At 40.4% G+C, this 14,172-nt stretch overlaps 1 protein-coding gene across 1 annotated transcript in view; it reads right to left on the bottom strand.

The window, feature by feature from the left end:
- Nucleotides 1-220: 220 nt before the first annotated feature.
- The window catches only part of GABRA2 (gamma-aminobutyric acid type A receptor subunit alpha2), a 273,826-nt gene continuing 259,874 nt past the window's right edge, over nucleotides 221-14,172 (bottom strand). The window contains exons 9-10 of the mRNA XM_040334997.1: nucleotides 5,128-5,330; nucleotides 221-974 (exon numbers count right to left, since the gene is read on the bottom strand). Of these exons, the coding sequence (XP_040190931.1) occupies nucleotides 681-974; nucleotides 5,128-5,330 (497 nt within the window). The 3' untranslated portion in view covers nucleotides 221-680. The remainder of the gene's footprint in view (nucleotides 975-5,127; nucleotides 5,331-14,172) is intronic.

Raw genomic sequence — 14,172 nt, 5'->3', positions numbered from 1 at the left:
CTGGGGAAAAAAACAATTGGGCTACAAAACGTCAGAGAATTATTTCACGTTATATTGAAAGAAACTTTAGTGCAGTTCTGCAGAAAAAAAATAATTGAAATGTAAATATACTTCACATATAAACTTCCCTGATCATTTTCATATACTTTCACCATTCAGTGTTTAAAAAATAAAGCTGGTTGTACTAGAATCACTGAACAAAACAAAGATTAAACTTCTATAGTTCTCTAATTGAAACAGAATCCACTGAATTTATTTTTGGGTCTGCATGATGTTAATAGTATACATACGAAATTAGAAAGAATTTGTAGTACACAAGCATGTTGCAATATCATATAAAAGAGTAACGTTTCAATTAACAAAATAGGGTCCCTCCTCCCACAAAATAAAAATAAAAACATAAAGTAGGAAATGTGTTCTCTGGTAACAGGTAGCCATTTTTCATCAGCTGCTGTCGTACCTTAATACAAAGTGTAAATACTTTGTGGTCAAGAAGAAACTTGTAAAAGCCATGACTGCTACAGTGTCTATTCAAAAGCTCATTCTATTTAACAGAGTCCCCTCTCCTTAGACAAGAGGTGATTACTGTACATGTCAATTCACAAGTTATTAGTCATACATACTAGAACAATCTGAGTCTGCAAATGCCAGAACATCATTTGGAATATAAAGCATCTAGTCTATTTCGATAGGACAAGCCCTTCAATAGCAAGTTCCCTGTTTAGATAGGTAGCCCAGTATACCAAGTTAAATGTACCAAATAAAAGTGGAAAGACTATTCTAGACATTCTGTCAATTTTACTAACACTGTTGAATGTTTTCTTTGCCTCTTGAGGTTTTGCCTTGGTGGCATCTGCTGTTGCACTTTTTGATATTGTTGGGAGAGCGGAATCTTTAGTGATGTTTGGAGCGTAGTTTGCTACAGCAACTGCATATGCATTGTTTTTCTTAATGACAGATGCTTTCTCTTTTTTCTGAAAAAAAAAAAGATGAAAATGTATTTTTTTTAAAAACTGTGTTTTTTGGCAATATTCAAAATAGGTATATGTTTTGCTACTATACAAAACAGTGTATTTAATTTCTATAGAGTTGACTGAATGTTAAGCACATACTTAATACAGTCATTGACCATTGCAACATGCAAATAAAGCTATAGGGCAAGGAAAAAAATGAAATAATGTGTTTGGGGGTTTAACAAGCCCTTGTTCGCTCTGTTCCACTCTCCCGACACTCCTCTGCTGCTATTTGATCAGATTGCAGATCACAACGCCTGATATTTTGGTCGTCCGATGCTCCGGGATTTGAACTACAGCTATGTGCCATTCGAATCCAATTGTGATAGCTCAGAACAAACACCAGACAGGCTGTATGTAAGTTCAAACAGGAATTTCACCTTTATTGGATGCACACAACACACTGTTATACACAGCAGTTTGAACACCCCACCCAAACAACCACTTTCCTATTGGTCAATTGTAAATTACACTCTAGTCCTCACTTACGTCCTCTTGGCCATGCAAATGAGGACTTGAAAAAGGGTCAACAGGGATTGGTCCGATAGCTTGAATGGGAGGGCTGATCTGTGTATTGACACAGAGAAGTCCCAGGAGATAATTAAAGTACATAAATAAACAGTCAAACACAGAACAATGCCTTCCTTCCAGACCACAGAGCCGTCTGGAGGGGGTTATCCTTAAGACAAACGGTGAACAATTAAAGAAACACAGGGTTATTCAAACATAAGAAAGGGCGCAGGACCCACCACTGTGTAATAGAATCAAGGAAAATACATCAGTATTCCAAGGACCATCACAGCAGTTAACCTACATTTCTTACTATTCTTAAAACAACTCTGTCACCAACCCGAAACTTAAAATAAGGTTCCTTGTAAAAAAATTATGTAAATTATTACCTCTCCTGCTGCCTGCATTGCAGCACTCATTGGTTCCTCCTGCAGACCTTCATGCCACTACAGGACCCAGAAAGTGATGTGGAGGCCTGTGGAAGGAGCCAATGATTGCTGTTGGGAACATTCCCGGAAGTGTTAAGCCCCATACACACTATCAGTTTTCCTGCAGGTTTTTCTCTTCAGGTTTACCAAAACCATGTAGTGCAAGGGCCTGCCTGATTGCATACAAATTGAAACTCTTAAGTTTTGACCTCATATTAGATGGTTTTGGTAAACCTGAAGAGAAAAACCTGCAGGAAAACTGATAGTGTGTATGGGGCTTAAGACAAATTGTAGGAGAGGATTCTTCGTCAACAGAGCAGCGCTGTGGTTCAGGCCATAGGAGAGGTTAGTATTTTCATTCTTTATTTTAAAAGGGGTTGCTTTATTTTAATTTTCAATTTGGAGATAAGGTAACTTTAGGCACAGTTTCATAGTAACTGAACAACCTTAATTATTTAAAAACTTTAAAGTAAATATTATAAAATAAAACTTACCTTATGATGTAATTCAGGACAAACAAGAACAAGCATCTGCTACTGATATTGTACTTGACTAACTTGTTAAATAAAAAGGGAATTTTACCACATTGCCCGCATAGTAGCAGATTAAATCTTAAAGGCCTAACGGTCTCTTCAAGATAAGTGTGATGAAATATGAGCTGTAGGATGAATGAATGTGACCACTCTGCACCACTGATGCACTAAGGGATTCTAACATAATATAGGTTGAAATTCCTGCTCTATAATGATACTGTTTAATAGTTATGCACTAAGCTAAACAGGGAACGGTTTGCATTTGTACATGATAAATAATACCTGAACAAAAAACAAAAACGTACACATACAGTTTGGAAATACAAACTAAGCACTGCACAAAAGCTGCCTTCAGCCTGTCACATTTCCTAGAGTTCATAATGTTGCCATGCTAAGGTTGTCAGTGGCAGGACAGCCTTTTACAAATTGTGGGGCCCCTTACACAGCTTTAGGCAGGGTCCCCCTGGAGCAGAGAACTGGGGGGCCCTCCTTTCTCCTGCTGTGAGATGATAATCGGGGGGGGGAGGGTTGTGGTAACAAAAGTGTCATCAATTCTTTTCTCTCTTCTGCCGCGAGATGATAAGCGGGATGGGGGGGTTGGTGCTGACGAACAAAACAAAGTCAAGTCAAGTCTTCTCTTCTCTCTCCTGCCTAGCCCTGCCACAAGTTTCTAAAGGTGGGGGGTCAAATGAAAAAAAAAATTGCCGGGCCCCTGGGGACCATCGGGCCCCTTACAGGTGTAATGCCTGTACCCCCCTGATTGCGGCCCTGATCAGTGGTCCCAGCTATCAGTTGGAAATGTCCAAAAGCACAGCTAAATCACATAAAGACTCCTGTTCTAAGTGAGAGTGGCACCTTCATGTGAACATTTCTGCATCATAGTTGGGTGTAAGATTTTAACAATTAGGCCTTGTTAATTTTTAGGTATAATAAGATTAAAGCATTGCTGCTCAACAGGTGGCCAGGGTGCCACATGTGACCCGTAAAGCCCTCTAATGTGGCTCGCAACCTCCTGCTCTGGGATGACGGCTTGGCAAGCCCAGGTTGCAGATTGCTAGCTCCTGTCCCAGGCGAAGGGCATTTGGTATCACTCTGTTTAATAAACATTACGGTTTAGCAATGGGCATACAGTATTATGTAGTAAACATATTTTTTAATGGGCATATACTGCATAAACATTTAAAAAAAGGGCTATTGGGCTGCTTTCACACTGATCCACAGGTGAAGCGCAGTACATCTGTGGCTTTCCTGAGGGTTTGCTGCACTGAGGCATAGACTTCTATCTTATCTTGTGGGTTTGGTGTACTTTCTAAAAAAAGGGCCTCAAAACTCCTGAATGCAGGAGCTTTGGTGCGCTTTTAGAAATTGCCATACACCTGCAAGATATAATAGAAGTCAATAGCTCAGTGAAGCTAACCCACAGGAAAGCTGCAGGTGCACTGTGATGCACCCATGGTGCGAGTAAACAGCAGTGCATCAGTGTGAAAGCAGCCTTGGGCCCCTTTCACACGATCAGTCTGATGGGGTCCATCTGTCCATTTTCTTTCTTTTTGTGACTATGATTAAAAAGTGATTAAACATCCAACGGGGATTGGTACCACGGAAAATGGTGATTCTGATTGTTGTATAAAATCTTCATTATGTTGTTAAAAAACAAACAAAACTAAAATGCTGAACCATTTTATTTCACTATGGCCTGCGACTGATTACCAAATTACTTAGGTGGCCCTCACTCTTCAAAAGGTTGTAGCGCATCTACAGTGAAAACTTATTTTTAGCAGTTTTCTTTTTTTTTTTTCGTTTTACTGTCTGCTGTCTCTTGTAAATATTTCCTTTTACTTCCAGTCCTGGGGACACAAAAGCAAGGAGTGAGTAGAAACTTTCCAAAGTGAAAGGAAATCCACTCTTATGCCGCGTACACAGGATCGTTTTTCGGCATGAAAAAAAAACAAAATTTTTCCAACTTCATCATAAAAAACGATGTTGCCCACACACCATAATTTTTTAACAATGATGAACAAAGCGCGGTGACGTACAACACGTACGATGGCACTCTAAAGGGGAAGTTATATTCGCCTTTGGGCTGCTTTTAGCTGATTCCTTGTTAGTAAAAGACGATTTGCGCTTTTTTGTCTGTTACAGCGTGATGAATGTGCTTACTCATTATGAATGGTAGTTTTACCTCAACGAGCGCTCCCGTCTCATAACTTGCTTCTGGGCATGCGCGGGTTTAAAACTTTGTTTTTGCCCACACGCGATCATTTTTTAACACGAAAAACGACATTTTAAAAAACGAAGTGAAAAAATGCAGCATGTTCAAATTTTTTTTGGTCATTTTTCAGAAGCCAAAAAACGATGTGAAGCCCACACACAATCATTTTAAATGACGTTTTTAAAAACTTCGTTATTTTTCATGCCGAAAAATGATCGTGTGTACGCGGCATTACACAGTTGTCAATGTAACGGGTATCCCCACTAGGACATGTGTAAAACAATCTAGAAGGGTGGTATGCTTTATGAGCAACATCATATTTTACATTCACATTTTAGCAGGATGATCTGCCATTTTATATAGTACCACTGATAGGTACAGTATTTACATTTTTACATTTCTGTACTGGAATTATAAGCTACAGTTCTTACCTTGTCGTTAACCACACTTTTTCCATCCCACGCCCATCCTCTTTTAGTGAAATAGTTAACAGTGGCAAACTCTATCAAAGCGGAAAAGACAAATGCATAGCAGACAGCAATGAACCAATCCATAGCTGTAGCATAAGCAACTTTTGGCAGGGAGTTTCTTGCACTGATGCTAAGAGTTGTCATAGTAAGTACAGTGGTAACACCTAGGTAAAATAAACAAATACAATGTCAGGGTAATTGTGTTTTTTAAACATGTATAACATCAAAATTTAATGGTTATCCATAACAGGAAAAATTATATTTAGAACACCTACATAAAAAAAAGGGAAGCGACCACTTACATTGGTTCTTATATCTTGAGGGACAAAGTGAAACTTCACTGTCCTAAAACTAGTATGTGTTTAATTTTAGTATGTGAATCAATCGCAGAGGAAGACTGCTACAACAGGAGGCCTCCCAATCAGGCAGGTATAAAGATAACAGGATAAAACTAAATCATATACATGTTTCTCTTCTATACAGTAACCTTAACTTCTGTGCTCAACAAAAGATCTAGAAACACTAACATTCTGAAATGTAAAACCTTACTAGATTATAATTCAATATGTGAGAATAATGGCAAATTCCTCCAAAGAATATTTAACCTTTCCCTTTGGCTAAAAGGATGGTTCAAGAGTAAGGCCTCGTACACACGACCGAGGAACTCATCGGAAAAGACACATCGTTTTCCTCGACGAGTTCCTTGTTAGGCTTGTCGAGAAACTCGACAAGCTTTCTTTGCGTACTCACAGTCAAGACCAAATCTCCTCGTTCTCAAACATGGTGAGGTACAACACATACGACGGCAAGGGAAGTTCGATTCCACTGGCACAACCTATGGGGCTGCTTTTGCTAATCTCACATTACTGCGTGTTAAGTAAAAGTTTGCTAGGAGACAATTTGCACTTTTCAGACTGTTACAGCGTGACAAATGTGCTATCTCCATTACAAACGCTACTTTTACCGAAGGTGCGCTCCCATCTCATACTTTATTCTGGGCATGCGTGGGTTTTTAAGCATACACACAAACGTGTTTCTCGTTGAAAACCAGCCCGACGAGGAAATTGAGACTCCCGTCGAGGAAAAAGAGAACTCTATTTTCCTCGTCGAGTTCCTTGGCAGTTTTCTCGATGAAAAGCATACACACGACCGTTTTCCTCAGCAAAAAAGCTCTGCCACCAAGTTTCTTGATGGATTCTGTCGAGGAAAACGGTCGTGTGTACGAGGCCTCAATGGGATCCCTCTCTGGCCATTCCTGCACAATGCTCCCTTTGGCTTTAAGTCATACAGAAGTTGAACCTGTATTTATTTATTCATACTACTCCTATGGAAAAACAGAAAGTGTGATACTGTAGTTTCCCCTACAGTCAGGCTGTAACTTCTGTAGGTGGCTTGTTGGAGAGACTGTCTCCCTACTGAGATGTCCGCAAGATAAAATAATGCACATAATGCAGAACAGGCTAATGATTCTCTGTGGAATGTGGAGAATGTCATAATAGAGCTTTACCTGCCATCATTTTCTAAAAAAAATGAAAATAGGAATATGAAGATTCCTCATTGAGCTGATTATCCCAGAATGATCTCAGCATCAAAGTTAAGGAGGAGGGTAATGCAGCATTTTTGTATGATCTTTCTGTCTGTCAGTATTGTAGGCTCTTCTGTGACCCTACACAAAGGGAGAAGCAAATGGAAGGGCTTGATAAATACCTGTTTCAGAGACTGAACTATGTATGCAGCAGTGTATCAGGGCCCTTCCAGCAGAATTAGAAAAAAATATAATTTGATTTGTAGACTGGTGTGTATATAAATAACAGCACAAAAGGTATTGGTAAATTGATTTTGCAATAAGGTAAATGACCTGTTGCAACTAGACATAAGGACTTTTGAAATATGTGACATCAAATCTGACCAGATGCAAATTACATTTACATTGTTACTGAGTTTTTACTGTTTTTTTTTTTAATCACAACCACAAACCATCTACACCGATCTTTGCTCATTTAACTTGCAAACTATTTGTCTATTTGAATTTACTATACACACAAGAAAAAGAAACAATTTTCAATATAGCGATATTCAACATCACGTTCAAGTAAAATGGTCTGACCTTTTATGTACGCTAAAAAAAAGCAGCACCTGAAACGTATTGGTATGTTATGGCAAAATTATTTGTTTAAAAAGAAAAAAAAACTGAAGCAATAAGAAAGGTAAATAAATAGACTTTCACATATTGTACTTCTTTTTATTCTGACAAGCAACTGTCAAAACAAATTCCCTCTGCAGCAGAACCAAATTTGACCCAAAGGTTAATCGTAACTTAATAAGAGTCTCTGCACTGAAATGATAACTCTTCAAACATACCAACAGATCTGCTGTAAAGAGTTCTTCCATCTTGCAGCTCTAGCAAGGTTTTTTTTTCCCCATTTCAGGATTTGTATCTTCCAGTGTGGCAAGGCTTAGTAAATGTTGTAATGTACATTTTTAAGAAACCATATTTTTTAGCACATCTTAAGCCCTGTACACACGATAGGTTTGTCTGATGAAAACGGACCGATGGACCATTTCATCGGACAAACCGATCGTGTATGGTTTGTTTTCCATTGGTGAAAAAAAATAGAACATGTTTTAAAATGTTCCTATGGATAAAAAAACGATCGAAAAAAAACGATCATCTGTGTGGAAGTCCATCGGTCAAAAATCCACGCATGCTCAGAATCAAGTCGACGCATGCTCAGAAGCATTGAACTTCATTTTTCTCAGCACGTCGTAGTGTTTTACGTCACCGTGTTTGGACACGGTCGGATTTTTGACCGATGGTTTGTAGGCAAGACTGATGAAAGTCAGCTTCATTGGATATCCGACGAAAAAATCGGATTAGATTCCATCAGATATCCGATCGTGTGTACAGGGCTTTAGTGATGTTTATACATTACATAAATACTGCATTTATGTTTTGTTTTTTGTTTTGTTTTTTAGACCTTATGGAGTTCATTTAACCACTTAAGACCCGGACCTTTATGCAGGTAAAGGACCTGGCCAGTTTTTGCGATTCGGCACTGCATCGCTTTAACTGACAATTGCGCGGTCGTGCAATGTGGCTCCCAAACAAAATTGGTGTCCTTTTTTTCCTACAAATAGAGCTTTCTTTTGGTGGTATTTGATCACCTCTGCGGTTTTAATTTTTTGCGCTATAAACAAAAATAGAGTGACAATTTTGAAAAAAATCAATATTTTGCTTTAATAAATACCCCCAAAAAAGATATAAAAAAAACATTTTTTTTCTCAGTTTAGGACGATACGTATTCTTCTACATATTTTTGGTAAAAAAAAATCACAATAAGCGTTTAACGATTGGTTTGCGCAAAATGTATAGTGTTTACAAAATAGGGGATAGTTTTATGGCATTTTTATTAATATTTTTTTTTTTTTACTACTAATGGTGGCGATCAGCGATTTTTTTCGTGACTGCGACATTATGGCGGACACATCGGACAATTTTGACACATTTTTGGGACCATTGTAATTTTCACAGCAAAAAATGCTATAAAAATGCATTGTTTACTGTGAAAATGACAATTGCAGTTTAGGAGTTAACCACTAGGGGGCACTGTAGGGGTTATGTGTGACCTCATATGTGTTTCTAACTGTAGGGGGGCGGGGCTGGACGTGTGACGTCATTAATCATGTTTCCCTATATCAAGCAACACACGATCAATGAAGCTGCCACTGTGAAGAATGGGGAAGGTGTGTTTACACACACCTCTCCCCGTTCTTTAGCTCCTGTGACCGATCGCGGGACACCGGGCGCAATCGGGTCCCGCGGTCACAGTCACAGAGCTTCGGACCGGGTAGCGGGCGCGTGACCTACGGCTGGGCACTTAAAGAGGATGTACAGGTACGTGCTTGTGCCCAGCCGTGCCATTCTGCCGACGTATATGTGCAGGAGGCGGTCCTTAAGTGGTTAATAAAAGAGTAAAAACAATTCACCTAAAGTGAAGGCAATTTTTTCAAAATAATAACCAGGTTTATTATACTTGCCTGCTGTGTGCAATGGAATTGCACACAGCAGCCCCAAACCTCCTCTTCTCATGTCCCCAGCCGGGTCTGCTACCTCCTCCTCTACTCAATGGACCATCACAGGATACCATCTGCTATGGGTACACCTGCAGGCTCGATCACAAGCCATTCTTCTTTTGTCCATAGACAAAGACAGAGCCCTCCCTTCACTCTTTAGTCACAACATTGGACTGACAGCAGCAGTAGCCAATGGCTCCACTGCCTCAGCAAATCCTGTGAGACCAGAAAGTGGAAAGAGAGAGCCGCTGTAGATGTGCACAGCAGTGGATTATACTTTTACCTAAAAAAATAAATTACTTTAATGCAAGGAATGCAGTAAGGTAAACACAAATTTGGACTTTGGAACCACTTTAACTAAGTGAATGCTTACCTAGTCCAGCATTAAGATGAAGCTGAATACCCAATCAAGTATTTTTTCTTGCCCATAATTGAATGAATGAAGCAAACACAGATTTGCCCTATTTACAAAGCAAAGTGAACATCCTCTATTCTTTTAGTAAATCAACCTCAATGTAGCACCCTACAACCACCAAACAGGATGAACAAAACATCACAATACAAACAAGCCACCTGGAAGTTACGCAACAAGGTTACATTATGGCATAGCAGCACTGCAGTTGGAAAGTGAGGGAGACTTATGCCGCGTACAGACGGTCGTTTTTTGCGATGAAAAAAAACGACGTTTTGAAAAACGTCATTTCAAATGACCGTGTGTGGGGAAAACGTCGATTTATGTCTTGAGAAAAACGACCAAAAAAAAATTCGAACATGCTCGAATTTTTTGTGTCGTTTTTCAAAACGTCGTTTTCTGTGTCAATTAAAATGATAGTGTGTGGGCAAAACGACGTTGAAAACGACGTTTTAAACCCGCGCCTGCTCAGAAGCAATTTCTGAGACGGGAGCGCTTGTTGTGGTAAATCTACTGTCCAGAATGGCTTCAGCACATTCGTTCGTTTTAATAGTAATGAAGAAAAGACTGCGCAGCATTTGACACAATGCATTTAAATGCTACACTAAAACCCTAGTTTGTTGTGGCTCATCTTGTTACATAGTTCTGACAACCTTTTTTGTTTTTGAATTATTTTTGTTAATTTTTTTTTTTTTGGTTTATGCACATCTCCATGTCCCTTTTTTATTTTGGGTTGTTTAATGTATTTGAGCAAATGAATACCATGTTTAATGTTTGTTATTTTGGAGTGTGTGAAGTCACCACAACAACATAATATCTTATTATGCAAATTACCCACAAGGAGGTTGTTGTCCCTTGTTAATTTTTTTTTTTTTTTTTTTTTGGTGAAATGTGTTTGCCTCCTCACTAATGATCTCTATATATGTTTCAAAAAAACACATGTGAACTTTTTTCAGAAACAAACAAATACATTTATTCATGTATAAAATAAATAAAATAAACTTAAACACATCTGTCAAACCAAAACATATAAACAAAAAAAAAAAAAAGCCCGGAATAAAGTAAAGGAGACCCTGCTTGGATTTTGCAAGGCAAGGGTCCAGCAAGCAAATAATCCAGGCTGGCAATGCCAATGTTTTGGGATTAGGGGCACCATCTCCTCACTTCTTCCTCTTTGGTTGAGGCTTCCCTGCAGGCTTCCCTGCAGGCTTCCCTGCAGCCTTCCCTGCAGCCTTCCCTGCAGCCTTCCCTGCAGCCTTCCCTGCAGCCTTCCCTGCAGTCTGCCTCCTCGGGGGCTGGGTTTCATGAGCCAAGTTTGTGGCAGGAACCAGAGCAGGCTCAGGAAGAGGAGGAGAAGGATCAGGAGCAGGAGAAGGAGCAGGAGTAGGAGAAGGAGCAGGAGTAGGAGAAGGAGCAGGAGAAGGATCAGGAGCAGGAGAATGAGCAGGAAGAGCAGAAAGCACAGGAGTGGGAATCAGCCCAAGATCTATATTCTCATGTAGGTTGCCCAGTGAGGCCATGCTTATGGCCTTGAATATGATATATTCGCAGCGCACACGCTGGGCCCGCTCTAGATTTTGTAGCTTGGCTGCGATGAGCGCTGCGAATCCCTCTTCCTCAGATGGTTGTTCTCTGATGGCCGCAGCTGCTTGACGGAGAATGGCCTGGGTCTCCTCCTCCATTTGCATCAGTCTCCTTGTTCTTTTTCCTGGAGCGCGAAAAGGAGGGATCTGGGAGATGCAATCCCGCCTGCGTGACTCCTGTATCCCACTGGGGCCTGCCACCTCCTGGCTCCGAGTGGCCTCTGCCTCACCCTGTCTCCTTGTTGGGCCTGCCACCTCCTGGCTCCGAGTGGCCTCTGCCTCACCCTGGCTCCCTGTGGGGCCTGCCTCCTCCTGGCTTTGCTCTGTGTGTGTCTACAAAAAAAAGGATATTATTTAATTTTTTGGCTTCATTAATCACACACATTTTACAAATCATGACATATGCGAAGTGAATGCGGAAATAGATTTAAATGAGGCCCGCCATCCCTAATTATGTTGCCCCTTACCCAGCTTCAGATATTTGCCCCCTGGAGTTGTGTGGGGGGGGGGGGTTGATGCTGACTGAACCTGCTAAGTAGGGTGCGTTTCTCAAAGCTAGGAATGTCTGTTTAGTTAAAAAAAAGTAGAAAAAATGTTAATGAACACAAAGTTTGTTAGATATCTGTGACCCCTTCCAGGTGTCTAGCGTTTACCCCCCTAATGGCGTAACATAAAATTACCCACAATCATTATGACCTCTGCATTTATGTATCTTGTCCCCATTCTGTTTTGGCCGTATTGGCTATTGCTATTTTACCAATGTTTTGACAACTCAGCTAAATTTTACACCACTTCTAACCTACATTTCTAATCATTATTATACTTTGCATTTCATTAATTAGTATTAAAATGCAATACCTGGCTCGATGGGTCACAATCTGTGTCCTCCATGAAGTCTAGATCTTCATCAGATGTAGCCTGCTCTTGGCTGCCGGGAAGACTGGACTGATTCCTTGGGGGAAGGGTAGACACGGATGCCCGTGTTTCGAGCTGGTCATCAATGAACTGCATCTGACCATAGTACCACAGGTTGGGTTTGTAGATGCTGTCAGCTGCAGCTCCAGATCTCATAGAGGCCAGGACTTGTGACCGTTGGGTCCTGTAGGTGCCCCTAATCGAATTAATTTTGTTTTTGACCGTGTCAGTAGTTGCGTGTGGGAGCCTTGGGCTAACAAATGCAAGCAGGGTCTCCAGTGCTTGCTTCCTGGCATCTTTGTTTTTGTTGATTTTGCTTTTTGTTTGCCAGAGCACAGGAAGTTCTTTCCAGCGTTGTATAAACTCCGTGAAAAATTCTGGCTCCTTGAAGGGGTCCATAATTTCTGTATGTAAAAATTAAATAAAAAACAAAGTGTCAGTAAAGCCACTACTACTACAACAAGCTTTTACCCCAGGGATCTGCAATTAGTGGACCTACAGCTGTTGCAAAACTACAAGTCCCATCATGCCTCTGTCTCTGGGTGTCATGCTTGTGGCTGTCAGAGTTTCACTATGCATCATGGGACTTGTAGTTCCGCACCAGCTGGAGGTCCGAGAATTGCATTTCCCTGTTTTACACCATATCATCTAGCCCACAAACTGATCCACTCTTCAGTAATAGAAATGTCAAAAATAGAGTTACGTACCGTCGTATTTCACGATCGTTTACTTCCGCCTTTTTCTTCAGACTGTATACGTCGCTTTCAATGACGTCGGATCCCTTTAAACACTGCGCACGTGTGACGCAACGCACGATACCCCGCCCCTGACGTTCCGTCTCGTCCTTTACACGCCCCTTTCTCGTTCTTTTTTTGTGGGTGTGATTTATGGTGTTGGAAGACAAGCAGCAAAAAATGTCAGGCTCAAGACATGAGGTAGGCCAGGCCCAGGCAACAGGAAGATCCAGGCGGAGGTACAAGGCCAAAAACATGGCATTCCAGGAGATGGTAGAGATGGTCACCATCTTCACTAATGAAGATTATGATGGGAAGCACGGGCCTTACCTGCACCCCAATAAGGTTAAGGCGGACATTACTGATAAAGTAATCAGAAGGCTCCGGCTGAAATTTGGTGAACGCAGGTCAAGAGAACAAATAAGAAAGAGGTGGTCAGACCTGAAAAAAAGAGAGCCAGAGCAACTTCGGGCAATAAAAAGATTGATTCGAGCAAAAAGTAAGTGAATTTTATGTTCCCTAATTTTAGGTGTTTGTTCTTTGTGCCATGTGCTTTTCCATTCAGGTTGAAATGTATTTGTGTGGGCACTAAAAATTGTCGTATGTGTTGTCGTTCATTCGTTAATTTAACTAATATAAAACGACGAGATTCCCGATAATTTGCAACATGCCTATTTCACATGGACAAATTGTAGTGCAATCACTGTATCAGCCACAAATAAAAACGTATTTGTCTGATTTATGTTATAACGAACGACGACTCATACGACCATTTCCTGTGTTCCCAAATATTCCAGTTACAATAAATTTATTGGGTTTAATGTGACATCAATTTGTAAACATTTATGTACATGTTTACCTAATTAGATCTTAATAATTTCGATATAAAATATGCACAAAAAGGACAGTGTACTCAGCAGAGGATTTATACACATAGGGATTTATTTGTTTGAAAATTGTGAGCTAAAGTTTCATCTAAAATTTTTCCATTGTGTTTTCCCTTTCTTCAATCTCGTAGGGCGAAAGGAAGCATCAAGGCAGGACGCAAGTTCACAAGCCACACCCCCGAGGGATCTTGATGAATGTGAACCTGCCACCACATCTGGTAAAGTATCATATTCAAAAGATACCCAGGTAATGTAGATGTAGGAGAAACATATTTGTAATACATGGTTTGCTTGCACATTTCAGGAGCAACTCGTGCTGGCTCCTCAATTGACAGGGACACTGCCCAGCTCCTCATTGCCGAAATTTGGTCCTGCCGGGAAAAAAATGAAGAACTACAGAT

Source organism: Rana temporaria, chromosome 1 (assembly GCF_905171775.1).
Source record: "Rana temporaria chromosome 1, aRanTem1.1, whole genome shotgun sequence".
NCBI lineage: Eukaryota > Metazoa > Chordata > Amphibia > Anura > Ranidae > Rana > Rana temporaria.
Note: the sequence above shows the minus strand (reverse complement) of the source record. Positions and strands in the feature narration are given on the sequence as shown.